Raw genomic sequence first — 22,584 nt, 5'->3', positions numbered from 1 at the left:
TTGGGTCAGGGAAGTGAGCCAAATGAATTAAGAAGGTCTGTGTGCTTGATTCCAAAAATTGTTTATAGACATATACATGGTCTACTGATCACATGTGTTGAATTCCTCCGAGATCCATGCCTCATTCATTTTTAGAAATGTGAGGTAGTTAACACTGTGGTGAGCTAGGCGAGTACGCTTATCGGTCACAATCCCCCCTGCTGCGCTGAACGTCCTTTCGGACAGGACACTGGATGAGGGGCAAGCCAACAGTTCGATTGCAAATTGGGCAAGCTCTGGCCAGAGGTCAAGCCTGCCCACCCAGTAGTCTAGGGGTTCATCACTCCTCAGAGCGTCCACATCGGCCGTTAACCCAATGTAGTCGGACACCTGACGGTCTAGGCGTTCCCTGATGCTGGATCCGGATGACACCTGTCGATGGGTCGGCTGAAAGAATGACCTCATATCCGAAGTCACCAACACATCTTCAAACCGGCCTCTTCTTGCAGGCGCTGTTGGATTGGTACCCGCAAATCCTTCTCTGGGAGTGGGAATTGCTCCTCTGCCAGCGCACGCAAAAGCAGAATGCAGCATTTCTCGAAGCAAGGCCTGGAAGTGCTGCATTCTGACAGCCCTCTGCGACGGCGGTAACATTTCCGCCATTTTGTGTTTGTACCGGGGGTCTAAGTACGTTGCCACCCAGTACTGGTCCTTGACCCTCATGCTTTTTATACGGGGGTCCCTATTAAAACACTGGAGCATGAAGGCCCCCATTTGCACTAAAGTGGAAGCGGTGTGGTGGCCTGGCTCCTGCTCATCATCCAGGATAATGTCGTCCTCTTCATTCTCCTCTCCCCATCCTCGCACAACAGGGATCCCAGAAAGGTTTAAAGCATGCTCTTCTTGCTCCTGCTCATCCGCCCCGGCACCATCCTCCTCTGACTCCTCATCAGACTCCTGTTGTTGACTTGTCTCAGATAGAGTAGCCCCCCCTGGGAATTCATCCAGCATTGCGACTTCCTCATCTTCCCGCTCCTGCTCCTCCACAGCCTGATCAATGACACGACGCAATGCACGCTCCAGAAAGAAGGCATAAGGTACCATGTCACTGATGGCGCCATGGCTGCGACTGACCAGTTTGGTGATCTCCTCAAATGGCCGCAGAAGTCTGCATGTGTCGCGCATGAGCAGCCACTGGCGCGGTGAAAAAAAACCCAGCTCCCCAGAACCGTTTCTTTCGCAGAGTTCATACAGGTAGACGTTAACTGCACGTTTCTGCTGGAGCAGCCTATCAAGCATATAGAAGGTTGAGTTCCATCGCGTCGGGCAATCGCAAATAAGACGTCTGACCGGCAGATGGTGTCGCCGCTGAATGTCAGCAAGGCGAGCCATGGCCGTGTAAGATCTTCTGAAATGGGCCGAGATTTTCCTTGCCTGCCGCAAGATGTCCTGGACCCCAGGGTATTTGACAAGGAATCGCTGCACGACCAAGTTTAAGACGTGTGCCATGCACGGCACGTGCGTGATTTTGCCCTGTTTCAATGCGCTAAGCAGATTGGCACCGTTGTCACACACCACTTTACCAACTGTCAAATTGAGCGGTGTTAGCCACTCATCTGCCTGTGAACGCAAAGCTGAAAGGAGTGCCGGGCCAGTGTGGCTCTTTGCTTCCAGGCACAACAGACGCAGCACGGCATGGCAACGTCTCACCTGGCATGTGGAATAGGTTCTGGGGAGCTTGGGCGGTGCAGTGGAAGAGACGCTAGCAGCGGAAAAGGAGGAGGCAGCTGAGGAGGAGAGGGAGGAGGATGGAGTAGGAGGAGGAGAAGAAGAGTCAGGCCTGCATGCAATCCGTGGCGGTAAAACCAAATCTACACGGGTGCCACGGGTTACATGCTTGACGGCCGTCAGAAGGTTCACCCAGTGGGCAGTAAAACTGATATACCTTCCCTGCCCGTGTTTGCTAGACCACGTGTCTGTGGTCAGATGTATCTTGGCACCGACACTGTGTGCCAGAGATACATTCACTTGCCGCTGAACATGGCCATATAGCTCTGGGATGCCCTTCTCTGAGAAATACTTCCTTCCTGGGACCTTCCATTGTGGTGTTCCAATGGCCACAAATTTGCGAAAGGCCTCCGAGTCCACCAGTTTATATGGCAGTAGTTGGCGGGCTATGAGTTCTGACAAGCCAGCCGCCAACCGTTGGGCAAGAGGGTTATCCGGCGTCATCATTTTTTTACGCTCAAACATTAGGCCCACGGAAGCCTGCCTTTTTGCAGAAAAATGTGAGCTTGGCGTGATGGAAGGTGGAGTGGAGGACAATTGTGAGGAGAGAGGAGAAGGAGAAGTAGAAGACGAGGCTGGACGGTGAGAGCCTGCAGTGTGGCTTTGTGTGTTCCGTTGCTCCCACTGGGCTCGGTGATGGCTGCTCATGTGCCTTCTTAAGGCGGTCGTCCCTAGGTGAGTATTGGGCTTACCGCGACTAACGCGTTGACTGCAAAGATTGCAGATGGCAACGCTATTGTCAGCAGCGGACACGTTAAAAAAAGCCCACACTGCGGAGCCATGTGCCGGTGTCCTGGGAGCGCCAGATGTGACCGTACATGGTCGATGACTCGCTCCTGATACATTTGCAGTCTGCTTTGTCCCTGCTGTGCAATGTAAGTCATTGCTGCTTCTCCTCCCTATCTGCTGGTCCATATCTCCCTCTGAACTCCCCTCCTCTTCCTCTCTTGTGGGCACCCACGTGACATCACTAGACACGTCATCATCAACGTCACCTTCCCCACCGCTATAAGTAGAGTAGGCAGCAACACCGGGGACCAACCTCCTCCTTGGGCTGATCTGGGTACTGGCGTCAGACTGCTGAGTAGCGCTTGTTGCTACCTCCTCTTCCTGATCCAATACCAAGAGTGGCTGCGCATCAGAAATGTCCTCTTGATATGGATCGGAAAATAATTCCAGTGACTCAAGCGGAAGGTATGTGGTGGTGGTGGTGGTGGTCGTGTTGTTGGTGGTAGTGTCTTTGGGGGTGCACATAGCAGAGAGTGAAGAAGAGGGTGCAGATCGAGAGGATGAGGAGGGTGCAGAAGAGTAAGGCTGAGCGAGCCACTCAACCAAGTCTGGTGCATCCTTTAAAGTAATTGAACGCACCTTCTGCAACTTCCCACTTTGGCTCAAGCCTGTTGCTCCTGCCCTACCCCTACCACCCCTGCGGAAGGGCCTGCCTCTTCCTCTGCATGTCATTTTTTAAATGACCCTGTGACAAAACTCTTAGTCCCTATACCGCTGAAGGACTGCTGCAGTATAGGTGAGCGGTCAGCAGTGGTGCACGTCAACCCTATCTATTGTGGACCTATAGCGGTCCTTACAGAACAGCAGACTGTACCGCACTCAAGCCTATGTACCGTAGCACCCTATACCAAGTTACCAGTCCTTATAAGAACTTTTGTGGACCAAGCAGGTTGTGTATTAGTGTTTAGCAGACTGTACGTCAGTCCCTATACCGCTGAAGGACTGCTGCAGTATAGGGCAGCGGTCAGCAGTGGTGCACGTCAACCCTATCTATTGTGGACCGATAGCGGTCCTTACAGAACAGCAGACTGTACCGCACTCAAGCCTATGTACCGTAGCACCCTATACCAAGTTACCAGTCCTTATAAGAACTTTTGTGGACCAAGCAGGTTGTGTATTAGTGTTTAGCAGACTGTACGTCAGTCCCTATACCGCTGAAGGACTGCTGCAGTATAGGGCAGCGGTCAGCAGTGGTGCACGTCAACCCTATCTATTGTGGACCGATAGCGGTCCTTACAGAACAGCAGACTGTACCGCACTCAAGCCTATGTACCGTAGCACCCTATACCAAGTTACCAGTCCTTATAAGAACTTTTGTGGAACAAGCAGGTTGTGTGTTAGTGATTAGCAGACTGTACGTCAGTCCCTATACCAATGAAGGACTGCTGCAGTATAGGGCAGCGGTCAGCAGTAGTGCACGGCAACCCTATGTATTGTGGACCGATAGCGGTCCTTACAGAACAGCAGACTGTACCGCACTCAAGCCTATGTACCGTAGCACCCTATACCAAGTTACCAGTCCTTATAAGAACTTTTGTGGACCAAGCAGGTTGTGTATTAGTGTTTAGCAGACTGTACGTCAGTCCCTATACCGCTGAAGGACTGCTGCAGTATAGGGCAGCGGTCAGCAGTGGTGCACGTCAACCCTATCTATTGTGGACCGATAGCGGTCCTTACAGAACAGCAGACTGTACCGCACTCAAGCCTATGTACCGTAGCACCCTATACCAAGTTACCAGTCCTTATAAGAACTTTTGTGGACCAAGCAGGTTGTGTATTAGTGTTTAGCAGACTGTACGTCAGTCCCTATACCGCTGAAGGACTGCTGCAGTATAGGGCAGCGGTCAGCAGTGGTGCACGTCAACCCTATCTATTGTGGACCGATAGCGGTCCTTACAGAACAGCAGACTGTACCGCACTCAAGCCTATGTACCGTAGCACCCTATACCAAGTTACCAGTCCTTATAAGAACTTTTGTGGAACAAGCAGGTTGTGTGTTAGTGATTAGCAGACTGTACGTCAGTCCCTATACCAATGAAGGACTGCTGCAGTATAGGGCAGCGGTCAGCAGTAGTGCACGGCAACCCTATGTATTGTGGACCGATAGCGGTCCTTACAGAACAGCAGACTGTACCGCACTCAAGCCTATGTACCGTAGCACCCTATACCAAGTTACCAGTCCTTATAAGAACTTTTGTGGACCAAGCAGGTTGTGTATTAGTGTTTAGCAGACTGTACGTCAGTCCCTATACCGCTGAAGGACTGCTGCAGTATAGGGCAGCGGTCAGCAGTGGTGCACGTCAACCCTATGTATTGTGGACCGATAGCGGTCCTTACAGAACAGCAGACTGTAACGCACTCAGGCCTATGTACCGTAGCACCCTATACCAAGTTACCAGTCCTTATAAGAACTTTTGTGGACCAAGCAGGTTGTGTGTTAGTGATTAGCAGACTGTACGTCAGTCCCTATACCAATGAAGGACTGCTGCAGTATAGGGCAGCGGTCAGCAGTAGTGCACGGCAACCCTATGTATTGTGGACCGATAGCGGTCCTTACAGAACAGCAGACTGTAACGCACTCAGGCCTATGTACCGTAGCACCCTATACCAAGTTACCAGTCCTTATAAAAACTTTTGTGGACCAAGCAGGTTGTGTGTTAGTGTTTAGCAGACTGTGCGTCAGTCCCTATACCGCTGAAGGACTGCTGCAGTATAGGGCAGCGGTCAGCAGTGGTGCACGTCAACCCTATCTATTGTGGACCGATAGCGGTCCTTACAGAACAGCAGACTGTACCGCACTCAAGCCTATGTACCGTAGCACCCTATACCAAGTTACCAGTCCTTATAAGAACTTTTGTGGACCAAGCAGGTTGTGTATTAGTGTTTAGCAGACTGTACGTCAGTCCCTATACCGCTGAAGGACTGCTGCAGTATAGGGCAGCGGTCAGCAGTGGTGCACGTCAACCCTATGTATTGTGGACCGATAGCGGTCCTTACAGAACAGCAGACTGTAACGCACTCAGGCCTATGTACCGTAGCACCCTATACCAAGTTACCAGTCCTTATAAGAACTTTTGTGGACCAAGCAGGTTGTGTGTTAGTGATTAGCAGACTGTACGTCAGTCCCTATACCAATGAAGGACTGCTGCAGTATAGGGCAGCGGTCAGCAGTAGTGCACGGCAACCCTATGTATTGTGGACCGATAGCGGTCCTTACAGAACAGCAGACTGTACTGCACTCAGGCCTATGTACCGTAGCACCCTATACCAAGTTACCAGTCCTTATAAAAACTTTTGTGGACCAAGCAGGTTGTGTGTTAGTGTTTAGCAGACTGTGCGTCAGTCCCTATACCGCTGAAGGACTGCTGCAGTATAGGGCAGCGGTCAGCAGTAGTGCACGGCAACCCTATGTATTGTGGACCGATAGCGGTCCTTACAGAACAGCAGACTGTAACGCACTCAGGCCTATGTACCGTAGCACCCTATACCAAGTTACCAGTCCTTATAAGAACTTTTGTGGACCAAGCAGGTTGTGTGTTAGTGATTAGCAGACTGTACGTCAGTCCCTATACCAATGAAGGACTGCTGCAGTATAGGGCAGCGGTCAGCAGTAGTGCACGGCAACCCTATGTATTGTGGACCGATAGCGGTCCTTACAGAACAGCAGACTGTACCGCACCCAAGCCTATGTACCGTAGCACCCTAGACAGACCAAGTTACCAGTCCTGATAAAGAGCTTTGTGGAACAAGTGAGTTGTGAATGATTAGCAGACTGCAGCAGAAGGGCAGCAGTCAAGTATAATATTCTTTCTATATTTGGAAGAAAGAATATTATACGTGTACAAGCCTATTACCGTACCACTGATACCAGTCCTGAAAAGAACCTTTGTGGAACTAATAGTAACAGCAAGTCTTTAAAATTATCCTCACTGCCTGACACACTGCTTCCTGCCTGTCCCTATACAAATTGGCAAAAAAGAGTAGGCTGGAACGATTAGCTGGAACAGCTCTTTTGTGGACCTGATAGTAACAGCTAATGATGATGATGATGATGATGATGAAGAAAGACTAATCTGGCTGAGCTGTCCCTAAAATAGCAGCATACAGCGCTCTGTCCCTTTATCTAAACTGACAAAAGAAACTCAGGCTGCTGACCTAACACCTATACCAGTCCTGAAAAGAACTTTTGTGTACCAAATAGCTAGCGTTTTCTCTGTCCCTACTCCACACAGGATCCTTTCCCTACAGTGACAGAAGAAAGAATGTAAAATGGCCACCGGATCGGGTGTATTTATAGGTTAGGGGGAATGTCCAAGTGTCCATGAGCTGTCATGTCTCAATTGGTTGTCCTGTAACACATGATAAACGTGTCACGAAAGGTTAAAGTTCTTGTATACATTAAACACGTAAGTCCGCCGGGGCGAACGACGGAAAAAGGCGTTCGAACCCGCGGACGGCGAAAGTCGGAAATTCGCCGCGAAACGACCGCCGGGCGAACCGTTCGGCCATCACTATTCCCCTTAAATAAAACACAAAAAAATCAAGGCACTAGACTGTTTCCGGACTGCAGTGTGCTTGTGAATATGCAGTGTGCCTGGCTGTGCAGAGTGGGGTTTAGAGTTGCCACCTCATCCCTTTAAACCCGAACACATATGAATTACACAGGTTCTTAGGCTAATTTAATGTAGATTAAACAAGTCACCAAGTGAGTTTAATTACCACCTTAATCGGTCACAGCACCTGTGTAATTAATATGTTTTCGGGTTTAAAGGGATGAGGTGGTAACCCTAGTCGGGGATCCCATTCTACTTGCAGCTCCTTAGGGGGTGCGCTACAGATATTTTAATGTCAGCAAAACCTACTCCCTCTATGTAACTCCATTCCCGGTATTCTGCATCCACAAAAAGTAGTAGAAATTTTAAATCCCTATATTGCCAAACTCAGTATTTGAGATGGCGGTGCATGCAGATGCAGCAACTTGCTGCTCTGTCTACCTAGGGTACACTGGAGGATGCAGCTAAGAGGCCAAGATATCATTGTCCCACCTATATAGAGTGCTGCTTAGGAATACTTTCTCACTTCTTTATGGCTTAAACTGCTCTGCAAACAGTAAACCATGGTACTTACATTTGGGTTACCTAGTACTTACATAAGGGTGCCTGGTATGGACCTCAAACTCTGTTGATGCGTGGCCAGTCCCACTGGACATGGATGGGGTAGAGAAAATGCCATGGACACTTTGAATCTTCTCTCCAGCTGCCTCTATCTCCTTTATTAAGGCCCAGGCTTCCCCCTTTTCTGCAAAATCCCTCACTCCATTGCTGGCATGATCATTCCTCTTCCACATGTGGTAGTCAGAGCTATGACTCACTCCTGAAAGATGAGAGGAGTAGATGGTCATGTTGTACGACTGGCCTTTTTCAAGATTAATTGTTTGTAAATCACAGCAGGCCTCAACCGCCAGCACATGAGATAGTATCAACGCAGCAAAATGGATTTAACTTGTTGGGAGCAGAGAGGTAAAATCAATAGAGACTTAACAACCACTAGCGACAAATGAGCACATCCATCTCTGCTTCACCACTCAGTGTATTAACACTGTCTACCTTATTCTGTGTAATAGAGACCTCATAAATGGCCAGAATAGGCACAAGAACAAGCTTGTTCTACATACTGGGGTATATTAAATATGAAAATATAGCATCATTCACTTCAATATATCTACAGCCAAAGGATATTTTTGACATATTCCTAAAGGATTGCTAAAGTCACATTCATAACATTAAAGATGAATTCCAGGAATGGATATTTTTACATAGTTACATTGTTCTAGCTTGGACCAATGTAACTTTGCATATACCAGATGAAGGGGAGCATTCCAAAGAAATAGCCCAAGTATGGAAAGAAATGAACATGGCTTCAGCCAGACTCCTTCCAGAAAATGGACGGAGGGGCGGCATGACTAAGGGAGGAACAGGGTCAGGAATGGTCAGCTAGGTCAATGTGTTTGATGGGAGTGTATAGCCCTTACATGATTGGAGGCAGAGCTTGAAGGGGCAGGGCACTTCAGATGAGAGTGTCTTTGCAATGAGGTAGTTCTCTCACATTCCAAGGAGTCAGGAGAAGTGGCAGCTCCCCAACTGTAAGAAAAGTGACATGGTGAGCGATTTGGAGGCCTTGTTAGATCAAGTCAGGACTGCTGCTGAGGTTCAAGGCCCACAGTGGGTGCAGCAGCAGCTATCGGACATGCTGGGGGGTCAGGAGCAGCTCCCTCACCTGCTACATCACTGCTGGAATAGAAACAAGCTAGGGGGTTCTCCCTCCTGAGCACCTCAGTCCTTCATCTGTCCTCTGGGTCCAGCGTCTAGGTAGGAGCCCCTGTCATAGGGACCCTCCAGGGCCTGCTGTGGTGATTTGTGCTCCCAGTCCCAGCGGCAGCCCTGGGAGGAATCCTCTTCACCGGCAGGATCTGAGGGGGGAGGGAGCATCCTGCTCTTACTCTCCCTCCTCCCTCTCTCTTCAGGTACTGGAGCTTGAGGTGACCCCACCCGCTGAGGTGCCAAGTGGGGGGGGCTCAGCAACGGAGATGATCAGGAACACGCAGTGAGGGGTGTTGCAGCCCCTCAGCTGCTCCCGGCAGGAGATCATCTGCCCTGGATGCTGGAGGAGACTGCCCCCTTAAAGTGACAGCATGTCCCTGCTGCAGCTGGGGGTTCAAAGGGTGCCCCGCAGCTCATCATCCTTGTGAGATACAGCTGGGGCAATCGATGATGCTTCTGGGAGCCCTGAACCAGAGTTGCCAGAATGCAGGGCACAAGGGACGCTGATGGAATGGGAATCTTCTGCCGAATCCGATGAGGTCACCAGCAAAGATCATGATGGGCGGTCTACAGAGAGGCGCCCTGCCTTGCGGAGCCAACTGGGATGCGGATGAACGGCTGGTCGTGGTTCAGCGTGGCTGCAGCCTGGTAAGTTACACTTTATGTCTGTTTCTAGTTGTCAGGGTGGAACAATTAGTTTAGGGGTTCCACATGGGGTTCTTTTAAGGGGCATCAGGTTGGAAGGTTCAGGCCCCCCCAGATTTGCAGATCTTCTTCACCTCCCTCAGCAGGGATGATATCTACGGGGGGGGGGGGGGGCGGACATGGTGGAGCCTGATTTGCAGGGCCGCAGAGAGGCAACTGTCGGGACTGAGGCAGTCGTGTCCTCCATTTCCAGTGTTACATCTGCATTGCAGATGCAGACGGCTGGGAGGTCGGAACCCCTCAAGGCAAAGGAGACCACAGAGGATAAGGTGGGATTGGTGGAATGCGGCAAAAGTGTGAAATTTTCGTGTGCTTTGAAGGCCCACTGGGGGTCCATCCTAAGCAGTATGTCAGGGACAAAATCTGTAAGACGAAGTATGTTGAAATATTCTCCCTATTGCCTTTGGAGCAATTTTATATAGAGAAGGGTAAGGCAGACGATAGTAAGAAAGAGGAGGAGGCGAAGTGCCGCTGGTGGCTTATTTGCTATCTTGACACTTTGGCTGCATTATAATGAGCAGTCCCACCAGCAGAAGGCCTTGTGGCCTGGCTTGTGCTGGGATCATAAGGACATTGGGCTTTGGATGAAGCTCATGGATCAGGCGAGGGCTCCAGGGCAGCCCTTTCTCAGGGGGGCAGCGGTGTGGGTGCTGCTGGACAGTCAGCAAACCTTAAAAAAGGAGTTTGTTGGCAGTTCAGTGAGGGGTCATGCCTTCTTGGCGTGGCCTGTCGTTTCTGCCATGAGTGCTCCGGTTGCGGGGGCTCACACAGTTATGCCAAAGGGAAGTCCCAACCCGGTGAGTTTGCTTTAAAGAGGGAGGCCACTGGTAAGCCTTCCTGCGATGGTGCCGTATCTAGGTGGATGTCCACAGAGGGAGGTGGCAAATTTCCTGGCTGATGGTTTTGCGAGTGTCTTTTGCGTTCCGTGTTATGTGCTGGTAGCTCCATCTTCATGGCACGCGGCATTTTCCTCAGTTGTTTCCGTGTTATGTGCTGGTAGCTCCATCTTCATGGCACGCGGCATTTTCCTCAGTTTGTTTCTGACAAATTAGCAAAAGAGGTGGAACTTAGGAGAATGGCTGGACAATTCGACCGTCCGCCCAGTCCGTCTTTGCATTTGTCTCCATTGGGGGTGGTCCCCAAAAAGGAACCCAACAAAAATTAGGTGAATACACCATTTGTAGCATCCGAAGGGAGCTTCAGTGAGCGATGCCATTTCTCCAGATTTGGTTGCAGTGTCATATACATCGTTCGATGCCACAGTCGGGTGGGTGCAACGTTATGGCCAGGGATCATTGTTGGCGAAGACAGATATCGAATGTGCTTTTCATCTGCTGCCAGTTCACCCTGGGAGCCAACATTTGCTGGATTGTTTTGAGATGGGCCGTTCTTTCTTGACTGCTGTCTCCCAATGGGCTGTTCCATTTCCTGTGCATCTTTTGAGGTTTTTAGCACCTTCTTTGAATGGGTGGTGTCAGAGGAGACCCAGGTATAATTGATGATACACTACCTCAACGATTTCCTTTGCATTGGCCCCCCAGATTCCTTGGTTTGTTCTGTTTTGTTAGACACTTTGGAATCTATTGCAACACGGTTTGGGATTCCCCTGGCACCTAAATTCATGTAGGGTCCTGCCACGGTCATACAATTCTGGGGTATTGTTATTGACACACGAATGATGGAATGTCGCTTACCGATTGACAAATTGGAAGATCTGCATTTGGGTGGTTGATGAGGTCAAGAAAGCGAAGAAGGTTAGGCTTGCACAATTGCAATCCTTATTGGGTATGCGGTTGTTTTTACACACCGGATAAATTGTCTTTGCTATTGTATTTTATCAGGATGGAATTTGCCAGGGGCACATCAGTTTTGAAACTGAACAGGGGCTTGGCCGCTTTAGCTTTCCTCTTCCCAATACATGGCTTGAGTGATGTTACCAAAGACTTTATGGTGAGACAGGCCATGCAGGGTTTTCGGCATGGGATGGTGCAGCTAGATACCAGGCGCCCGGTCTCATTTGATTTGCATCAGGAATTAGTGGAGGAGTTGCCCGGGGTCTGCACCTCTGCTTATGAGGTGTGGCTGTTCACTGTGACTTTTGCACAAGCTTTTTTTTAGGGCATTCTGGATTGGGGAACTGGTTAGCAAGAACAGGTGTGGTGTGGGTGGGGTGCGAGCCTCGGATATGAAAGTGGCTGACCACTGCATCCGGATTTATATTGGGAAATCTACAACTGATCAGTTGGGAAAGGGGGTTACTGTGTCCTTGTTTCGGGCGCTGAATGACTTGGTTTGTCCAGTTTCTTCTGTTCAGAGGTTTGTCGAGGTGAGGGGTTGGAAATTGGTGCCTTTTTTCTGCACAGGTATGGATTGTCCTTGTTGAGTTTTCAGTTTTTGGCTGTTTTTCGCCATTGTTTTGCTGGGGTGGGCAGCGGGGCTTTCCCAGCTCTATTCTCATTCCTTTCATGTGGGGGCGGCTGCCAGATGGGGTTGGGACTCTCAGGCTGGGAGACGCATAGGGAGGTGGGACTCTGATCGTTTTAAGATTTATGTTTGCCCTCATTTGCTCTGAAGTTGTCAGCTGTTCTTTGCATTGTGGGTTTTCGCATGGCTCTCTGTTTTCTTTTGTTTTCTTTCAGATCTTCCTCCTGGTTTTGTCTGGATCTTGGGGAATTCCTATGTTTTTGGGGGGTGGTGTGGGCTGATGCTCATCCTGAGGGGAGGCAACTTGGCAGTGTACAGTGAGGCTATTCTGAAATGGCTGGGGATTCGGGGCATGATATGGGGCCGGGTTTTCATTACTATTCTAGAGTCGACAGGCCCCTGGATGTTTAGTGCTGCAGGTTAGGGGTAATGAGTTGGGGTCCGGCCCACCATGGACCTGGTGAGGGATGTCAGATTTGACGTTTGCACTTAATGCGTGATTTTTCCTGGATGTATCATTGTATGGTCAGATATCCTGGCTTGGTCGTCTGAACAAGGCGAGACTTAATTTAAATGGAGAGGTAGGCAGGTTTGTGGCTAAGCTCGGGGCATAGTGGTTCGCCACTGGGAGCTGGAGGATCAGTCTGTCTGCTTTTGGAGGGACGATGGCGTTCACCTGAATGCGATAGGGACAGATATTTGGTCTTTGGGCCTACAGGAGGGGGTGCCGAGGGCGCTGCAGGTGTGGAGGGATTTGCTTGAATGAGGTGTCACTCAGTAATTATATGGTTACAAAAGTGTGGGGCCCATCTAAGCTATGGCATTTCCACTTGGTTAGCGGTGGTTCTCCCAGAAGCGAGGTCTCCTAGGGGAGGGGAATATAGAATTATGTGTGATGAAGGAACATCTTTGAGCCGGTTGGGGGCGCAGCTGAGGACATGGACGATTCAAATTCAAATTGAGCCTTAAGGACACCCAAAGACCTCTTGTTGGGCATTACATTGTTGAATTTGCACTTATTGGTATGTTTTAGGGTTATGCTATTTTATTCTTTGGTTAATAAAATTGGCTACTGTGGCTGTACAAAACCCACTCAGTCACTCAGTCTGTGTTTTTATTCTAAATTTGTAAGGACCTAGGTTGACAAATCCTTTAGTCATGACACATTTCGCCCACCCACAGAGCTTAATCATTTGACTAAGCCCTGTGGGCAGGGAAAAACATGTCAGGTGTGTGGCCTGGGAGGAGCTGGGCTGAAGCTGTTTTAATTTCTTTCCATACTTAGGCTGTTTCTTTGGAGTACGGCATTTCATACTCCTCTTTCTATAAGTGTACATAGAGCCAAGACAGGCTCTTTCAAGGCTGACATCCTTAATCAATGTGAGTCACTGGAGTATTACAGGATAACTGCTTGGAGCGGCACCTGACGTTTACATGGTTTTTTGGTTACAGTATGCATGATATAACATACCTACTCGATCCCCAAGGAAGGTGTAAATTAGCAGACACTTCTACTCCAGTGATCACAGGGAGCAGAGATCTGTGATATGGTTGTTTACAATGGCATCTCCCCGTTCTTCCTCTCCGTGAGAGGATTGCGGGTATCCCCGCAGACATCGAGTCCGCAGGACCCGCGACCCGACTCACGGAGCTTGCCTGCAGCGTGTGCGCGCAGGCCACCTGTTAAAGGGCAGCATACAGGTACGTTAGTTTGCCTGTACGAGCCCTTCTGCCGACGTATATGGGCATGAGGCGATCGGCAAGCGGTTAAAAAACAGAATGAACTGTAGTCACAGAAAATGGATGTAGACAGGCATCCATGCAATTATTCTAAGGTGTTGACGGGGACTAAATGTACACAAAAGTTTAAAGAACAGAATGCAACACTTGCAAATTGAAACTTAAAGCATATTTGTTATTTTCTTTAGCCTTCAGTTACACTTTACAAAACATAAATAGGCTTTATAAAAAAAAAAACACACTGACCTCTATAGTTGGAGCAATTCATGCTGAAAGTTGCAAAAGAAGCAGTAAAGTTGTTCAAGTCACTACATTTTGCCTCCTATTTATCCTGTGCATCTCTTGTTTGTTTACTCTAGAGCAGCCTTTCCCAACCTTTTTACATTGGAGGAACCCCTGAAATAATTTGCCGGGTTTGCTCTGAAGGAATCTTAAAGTTCCTTGGAACTCTGGTTGAGAAGGGTTGCAGGAGTGATTAGAAAGCCGTCAGGCTGCCAAGTCACTGGTACACAGACAGATAGCAGCTGTATGTTCGTGCTCAGGTGGGCAATAGTAGGCAGTAAAACCAAGGCTCAGCTGCACAGTTTTACTGCCATCTTCCTGCGTCTGTGAACAAACCCCAAGGCCTGTCAACGCAGATCACTCTTCAAAGAGCAAAGCAAGTGTGATCAAGCCCTAAGGCTGGCCATTCGTGGATTGTTTTTTTCAGGCAGCCAATAGGATGATCGAAAAAACGGAATGAATTGCTCCGTTTCACACACGCAAAGTGGATGGAGGAATCCTCCCTGCTGTGTTATTGTATTCTGACAGAAGGGACTTCTCTGCTGTTAGAATACCTTTATCAGATCCAACAAGCAGGTTTGAGAGAAGTCCATCATTAGATTCACTTCTCTGGAACAGCAATGGCCATGGATGGATTGAAATATAACCACTCCGGATTATGATCCATCTATGAGCAGCTTTACAGTCTAAAGGGTCATACACACAGGCCAAATATTGGGTGGTTCAATTTAAACCAGACGGCTTTCAGTCCATGTGTACGTCAGCTGGTCCGACAGGAGCCGGAAAAAGGTCTGCCGACATCCGATCAACACTCTCAGCCAATGGCTTAGTGACCGGTGTGTTCTGGCAGGGGCATCCCCCACTCAGCACACATAAGCTCAACAGGGGAGATTGCTGTACTAACATGAGATAGAGCTCTTGAGCGTTTCAGTTTTTTTTGTTTAGTCCACTGGGTTAAAAAAAAATGATAGTGTGTACCCAGCTTTACTTTTGTCAGAATTTGTTGAGATATCAAGCACACGGGAAGTACATTGTTTTTAACCTGTCAGCCAAATGATAGTCTTGCATTGTGGAAAGGAGCAGTAAAGTACACCGATTGTGTAGCACCGACAAAGCAGGTAACAGAGAGAGATATATCATTATAAAGGCCACACGTTACAGCAGAATGACCAAGAATATTGAGTGACACATCAGACAGGCCCGCTAATCACAGTGGATGGAGTGAAACCCTCTGAGATTTGGTCCAGGCAGGATAAGACCATTGCTGGTGTTATTGCTCTATTCCCACATTATCTAGATGAGATCTCCGACAGTCTAACACAGAAGTGTGTGGATAGTGTATAATCACTTACCTAACAATGATGACCACTGTGCCGGGGGCCTGTACAAAGGATATTGTTTGGGGAAGGATGCCTGGTTCCATTTGCCAGTAAAGATGATGCTATACTTAGCAATCTCCTCTGCGGTACAAATAGCATCTTCGCTCAAAGGAAGACAGCTGCAATAACCCGCAATCAATAGCGCCGTCAGGACGAAGTTGCAGAACTTGCTCACGAGATTCATGTTTTCCGTCCTCTGCAGAAACACACACAAAGACACAGCAAGACATGAATATTTTCTGTGACTTCCCAAAACATCTGCAAAACATTTCTGCTTAGAAGCAGCTCAAAGTGTTCCAGCAGAGTTCTAGATTGCAAAGCATCAATTCCAAATGCAATTAATCTTTAACAAAAGTTTGACTTTGGTTTTAGCATAGAAGCAGAATTTTCCACAAGGAGAAATGTCCAGCAGATGACTTAATTTTAAAGGGCAAGTTATTCTCAAAAACAATAGTTTTCAATAATGTTCATACCCAGATACTGCCTGTGATGCATGAGCCACTGAATCTGGGTTCAAAAGACTATGGATCTAATTTAGTGGGGTACAGCTTGAGCCACCTTCAGGAAACAGGTGGACGTGACCCCCTTCTCTTCTTATGGTGATCACTTGGACCTCAATGTAGGGGGGATATGTCTTAAAGAGTAAGTAAACCCTGATGAGTTTTACTTCCTCTTTTTTTCCCCTGCAAAGTAAAAGCATAATGGGCTAGTATGTATGGCATACTAGCCCATTACGTTGCACTTACCTGCAAGCAAAGCCTGTGATCTCTAAGCTGTCCCCGCTAGTAGCTGCATCCATCTTCCTCTTCCTTCTGGGGCCGTGGACTCCAGCTCTGTGACTGGTTGGAGACACATGACATCACTTCTGCGCGCAGGAGCCACCGATCATGGCACAGCCCTTTCGAAATTAGATTGTGACCTTTCTTCAGCTTGCATGCGCCAATGACTTTGGCGCAAGCGTATATTGTAAATATCTCCTAAACCGTGCAGGTTTAGGAGATATTTCCAGTACCTACAGCCTTATTATAGGCTTACCTGTAGGTAAAAGTGGTGCATCTAGATTTACAACTAAATGTATTTTTTTGTTTTTGTTTTGGATAGAGTGGAGAAAGATTAGAACACCTGGCAGTTTGTATTGCTTTCTGTGCCCCTGGTAGGAAGATTATTCTCTCTGTTTGTTCTGTTTGCCATTATCATTGAAGTTGACATTAAAAGAAAATCCCAGATTTTGGGTTGTCCGCAGAAAAGTAATATAGGGGAAATCTTGCAATGGGGACACTAGTTCTGGTGAACTGGGGGTCCCCAACCGATTCCCTTAATTTGCAAGGATTTCCTTTCACTTCCTGTTTTGGCTATGGGACAGGAAGTGCAGGTAAATCTCCCCATTGGAACACAGATGACCAAAAATAAACAGACAGGGGCTGTGACCCTCCCTTACTTTATCCCCCCCAAAAAAAAAGAAAAAAAAAGTTTTGCCTATAGGTCTTTTGAGAGACATTTAGGTGTAGTAGCAGGTCAATATTTTTGTGACACCCCCCCCCCCCCATTTGGTAAAATCGCCCACTTCCTGTCCTTGTAAACAGTACCAGGACAAGGTCATCTAGAGCCCAGGGCAAACATGCCAAACTGTGACCCACCCCCTCCAAGATGTATGAGCATTATGTGTCAGTAGGAATGGGCTTGGGCATGTCCGGGGATCCCACCTGTCCGATCCCACCTGGAAGCTAACAATGTACACCACTAATCACTAGCAGTGAGACAATTCCCTGTCTACAGCTGCACAGACCAGGAAATGTGTCACTGCCTGTGATTAGTGGTGTCCAGTGTCAGCCTCCTGGCAGGATAAGGCAGGTCAGTTTGGACTAAGATCCTGAACTCGCCCGAGCCCATCTCTATGTGTCAGCAAAATTTCCCCCACAAAAGCACCGCATGCATAAATTCCTCCTCCTCCCAGTAAAAATCCATCCCCTTGCTGAAATCCCCCTTTTCAGCACAAAACTTTGCCACTCATCCCCCAAATCCCTGTAGCTAAAATGCCCCCATCCCAAAAAAAATGACCCCACCTAGCACAAATCCTCTACCCCTTTCACATCAAATCTCCCTACTTCAAACCCCCCCACCACATATTCTCCCCAAATCCCCCCTCCTAGCACAAATGTTCCCCCCATCCCCCATCCCAATACAAATCCCCCTAGATCACCACTCTTAGCCCACCCTAATTTCCCTTTCCAGAGCAATACTTACCCCCTGCCAAACCCCAAATCCCCCCTTTCAACACAAATCCCCTCCCCCCAATCTCCCAGTGGTGCCCCCGCCCACCTCACATGATACCATAGTGCCCAGGGCAGCTGCCCCTTCTGCCCAACCCTTGTCCTGGCCCTGTTTGTGACACCAGGACATAAAAAAGGAGGGGCATGGTTGTCACTGGGACAGAAAGGCACAGGTAACAATAAAAACATTGTCAAAAATTCTAACCTTTCCTCTCTCTACTAAAAATTTGTTTTAAAAACATTTCTTATTCCTTTCTGCCCTGGCATCAGAGACAATAGTCAAACATTATTACAGGATTAAAAGATAAATAATTGAAAAAATATTTCAAAAAACATACAGTTTATATAAATATATATATATATATATATATATATATATATATATATATATATATATATATATATATATATATATATATATATATATATATATTTTTTTTTTTTTTTTATAAATATTTTGTTATTTGTTTATCTTTAAATACTCTAATCATAACTGACTAAATTACATTGAGCATGCAAATGACATATTATGGAATAGCCAAGTTAATCACTGCATGCTGCTACTGCTAAATTTAGCCTGGGCATTTAGGTCATGACAGGAATGACCTGGAGTACCTTTCTATGGCCTTTAGTTGTAGTCCTATGGGCCTACTTACTGATTGTAAGTGAGGTAAAGTGAGCCCGTGTTGACCATAATAGAGCTTCTACACTTGAACACTGATGCATTTAACAGTTTAGTAAATCAAGATTATTGCCTTCTATTTATAAGCATATTTAAGGTATAGACTTTGGAAAATTAAAAGTTAAACATTTAGTAACAGAGCTTAAAAAACATATTTTTGAAGTCTGACATCATAAAAGTGATTAAAAAAAAGTGCAGCACTTAAATATTAAACAACATCTATAGATAAGTAAGCACCAATGGTTCATAAAGGTGATAATTGTGTATTAGTAATCAAAGTCCAAACGAAAAAGCTAAAAGCTTCAGTTTCAGTGATCACACAACAACAAAGCCAGGTGATCCTCTTCACTCTCATTCACTGCTTACAACATATCGTGTGACCCCCTGATAAGGGTGGTCAACATACACTTATCTTATAAAGACAATCTGACATCTCAGGTAGGCAGTAAGGTCACTTTAAGACTGGTGAACAAACAGCTCCAGCAATCAAACAGCAGCATCTCAGCAATCATTCTCATTCAGTGCTGGGCCACATATAAAAGAGAAGCACTCCAATAGTGTAATATTGTAAAAACACTCTTCCATTTATTAATAAAAAAGATGCACTCATATGCTTATGGAGATATCAGTCATATAACAGTTGTGGCGAACGCCGACAGACCAGCCTTTCCACAACAAAGATGGCTGTCAAATGGCTGCACATGCGCGGTGGTATGTGTACATGCTTCTGCCCCATGCCCCTGATGATGTCAGATGTGACAAAACGCATAGGGAGGGGCCACGTACACACATACCACCGGGCATGTTTGACAGTCATCATTGTTGTGGGAAGCCTGGTCTGTCGCATCTGTTATATGCCCAATATCCCTATAAATATATATGAGTGCATCTTTTTTTATTAATAAAGGAAAGAGTGTTTTTAAAATTTTACACTATTGGAGTGCTTCTCTTTAATATGTGGCCCGGCACTGCGCTGGAACGGTTGCTGAGTTGCCACCGTTTGATTGCTGGATCTGTTTGTTCACCGACCCTAAAGTGGCCTTCCTGTCTACCTGAGATGCCAGATTGTCTTTGTAAGATAAGAGTATGTTGACCACTCTTATCAGGGGGTCACGTGATATCTGGTAAGTAGTGCATGGGCGTGAAGGGTATCACCTGGCTTTTCTAAGGATTCCTTTTCCATCAAGGTTAAGGGATCACTGAAACTGGAGCTTTAGCTTTTTTGTTTGGGCTTTCTTTTGGACTTTATTTGATTACTAATACACAAGTCTCACCTTTATGAACCATTGGTGTTTTCTTATCTATATTTGTTGCACTTTTGTTTTTATCATTTGTTCAGTGTTTCAGTGTTTTCGTTTCAGGAAACAGTGAACAGCAGCTTTTTACTCTTATTCTAGTGCAGATTTGCACCGATTTTGCATATCATAAAAGTGCATGAAAGTTACTACTCTAAAAGCTAAAACTTATGCCCTGTACACACACATTGATCGGACATTCCGACAACAAAATCCATGGATCTTTTCTGACGGATCTCAAACTTGTGCATACACACGGTCACACAAAGTTGGTCAGAAATTGTGAACGTCAAGCATGCGGTGACGTACAACACGTACGATGAGCCGAGAAAAATTAAGTTCAAAAGCCAGTGTGGCTCTTCTGCTTAATTCCAAGCATGCGTGGATCTTTGTGCTTCGGAAATGTGTACACACGATCAGAATTTCTGACAACAGATTTTGTTGTTGGAAAATTTGAGAACCAGAGCTCAAATTTTGTGCCACAGAAATTCCGATGGAAAATGTCCAATGAAGCCTACACACAGTCGGAATTTCCGACAAAAAGCTCCCATCGAACATTTTCCGTTGGAAAATCTGACCGTGTGTATGCGCCATTACTCTAAATCTAGAAAATTAGGATAAGCAGTTAGTGATCTAGCATATGCTCTATTTGTCTTCTGTGTTTTTAACCTTTGTCACTAAAAATTATATACTGACATTTGCCCAATATGATAAACTAATGTTAAGATGGGTTCATTATTAATAATAATAATAATATAATAGTTAATAGCATAATTAACTTTAGTCTCTAGAGATTTGGTACAATGTTCTAAAAGCGTTCATTTTCTACTAAAACATTAAAAAAGAAGAAAAAAAGCATCTGGAATGCATCTGGAAACGCATCAAGAACGCACCAAAATGTGCCAAAAACACGCTAAAATCGCACATGTAAAAACGCATCAAGGACAGATCTGGAGTGCAATTTTGTGGTGTGAACCAGCCCTAAAATTACTAAGCTTTAATAACTTATACTATCATCTAAGTGACTCTTATTTTTATTTTTCATTGCTGATGATAACAATTATTAAGCTCAATTCACAAAGTTAACGGTGGCCATATGCGCTTCGATTTTATTATCCAATCAATGGGCGAATTGATCAAAACAATAAAATTGGCGAACAATAAAATAGGCAAAACTTTCCTTTCAATTGATTTAGACCAGATTCTATCAGAATGAGTCGAGGGCAGAAAACTATTAATCATTTTGAATTGATCAAAAAGGCCTTTGCTTTGGTCATGAATTTGATCTTATTTCAATTAGATTCAAATTATGAGATTGCATGGAAAACACAGAGGTGCAACCCATAACATATGATTGTATTTTCAGAACATCAAGCAAAATCCACTTCCCCATGGGTAACTAATTGATTTAATGTGTTGTCTGTTATAGATCAATTATTCCTATCAGGAGCAATTGATCATAAAAGAAATCATTGGCTACCATTACACAACAAGATAAAGGATCTTTTTTTTTTTTTTTTTTTTAAGTGACAGTTATTGTATCCAATGAGATTTAAAAATTGCAATCACATGACCAAAACTAAAAGATACTTATCCCTGTGTTAAGCTTTTTGAATTAAGACTGAAGTCAAATTACAATTCTAATTCAGTGAACCTGCTCAAAATATATCCACATTAGTAACTTGGGAGTAGTAAATTTAGGAAGAGCCTTTTGAAAAAGTGTAAAATTTAGCTTGTAGCAATAAAGTTCAGTGAATTCAAAATATTAAATTTAATTTGAAAGTTTTAGTAGTTTAACAAGGAAAGTTCCACAAAGAGACAAAGAGTTCTGGGGAAGGGTTGTAGTAAGTTCATGCAGGGTCTGCTTGCCATGGCTTGCAGCTTGTAGCAGTGCTATGTACAAAGAGGAGAAGAGATAGGCTTGTACTTACTAGTTTAGTCTTACAGCGTCCTTGCAGGCTGGGGGCACTTGTGTCTGCTGGCAACTGAGCTCTTCTGATGAGGGGAAAAAGGAGGGACTGTGCTATTTATGCCTGCAGAAGGTCCTCTTTGTCCAACAATGATTTTAAACCTTAGGACCCAGGAGTTTATATGCAGCTTACATCTACCATGTACTGTGGATTTTTTTTTTTTTTTACAAAATGACTGGAACAGTCTGTGTGCCAGTTGGTTGGAGTTTCTGCAATAAAATAAACCTTACAACGCTGACTAAACAAATTTGGTTTTTAAAAGGCAGGACTCCCCCCCCGCTGTAAATTTTCATGTGATACATTAGGGAAATGTGTTCACGGTTTAAAGTGCTGTATTCTGTGAAGCCATGCCATGGGAATTTTAACTACTGATGGACCTTGAAAGGTAAAATGAAAAAGTAAATAAACATGCTTCAGATACCATTGACTGCTAGAAGAATGCACATTTAACATGTTAGCCAAACCAAATTTCAAAGGCACAAATTTTTGCAAATTTGTAATTAATAAAGTGTATGTGTAATCAAAACTTTCTTTTTTGGATAGAACAATGAAGGATTAACAATGAACTTCTGATGAAGTCCAATTGCAGTGCCCCCCCCCCCCCCCCCCCCTACACACACATACAGTGCCTTGAAAAAGTATTTATACCACCTTGATATTTTCCACATTTTGTCATGTAACAATCAAAAACGTACAGTAAAACCTTGGATTGCGAGCATAATTTGTTCCGGAAACATGCATAATGCATAAAGCACTTGTATATCAAAGCAAATTTCTCCATAAGAAATAATGGAAACTTAGATGATTTGTTCCACAACCATTTATTGGTAAGTCCTTCAGTTTATAGTCCATATAAAAGGATTACAGCAATGTAACCAAGTTGTGTAACCATAAAACGCCTATCCACAAATGGAAGCCTCCGCGAGGGAATTAGAAGCAAAATCCAGCAGGAGCTACAGAG

At 45.9% G+C, this 22,584-nt stretch overlaps 1 protein-coding gene across 1 annotated transcript in view; it reads right to left on the bottom strand.

The window, feature by feature from the left end:
* The window catches only part of SPON2 (spondin 2), a 44,129-nt gene extending 22,398 nt beyond the window's left edge, over window positions 1-21,731 (bottom strand). The window contains exons 1-3 of the mRNA XM_077477950.1: window positions 21,585-21,731; window positions 15,380-15,602; window positions 7,706-7,929 (exon numbers count right to left, since the gene is read on the bottom strand). Of these exons, the coding sequence (XP_077334076.1) occupies window positions 7,706-7,929; window positions 15,380-15,590 (435 nt within the window). The 5' untranslated portion in view covers window positions 15,591-15,602; window positions 21,585-21,731. The remainder of the gene's footprint in view (window positions 1-7,705; window positions 7,930-15,379; window positions 15,603-21,584) is intronic.
* Window positions 21,732-22,584: the final 853 nt, after the last annotated feature.

The sequence above is a fragment of the Lithobates pipiens genome, unplaced genomic scaffold, assembly GCF_037356315.1.
Source record: "Lithobates pipiens isolate NorthernLeopardFrog02 unplaced genomic scaffold, aLitPip1_a1.2 Scaffold_13, whole genome shotgun sequence".
In the NCBI taxonomy this organism is placed as follows: Eukaryota; Metazoa; Chordata; class Amphibia; order Anura; family Ranidae; genus Lithobates; species Lithobates pipiens.
The sequence above is the reverse complement of the archived record's forward strand: the minus strand, read 5'-3'. Positions and strand labels throughout refer to the sequence as shown.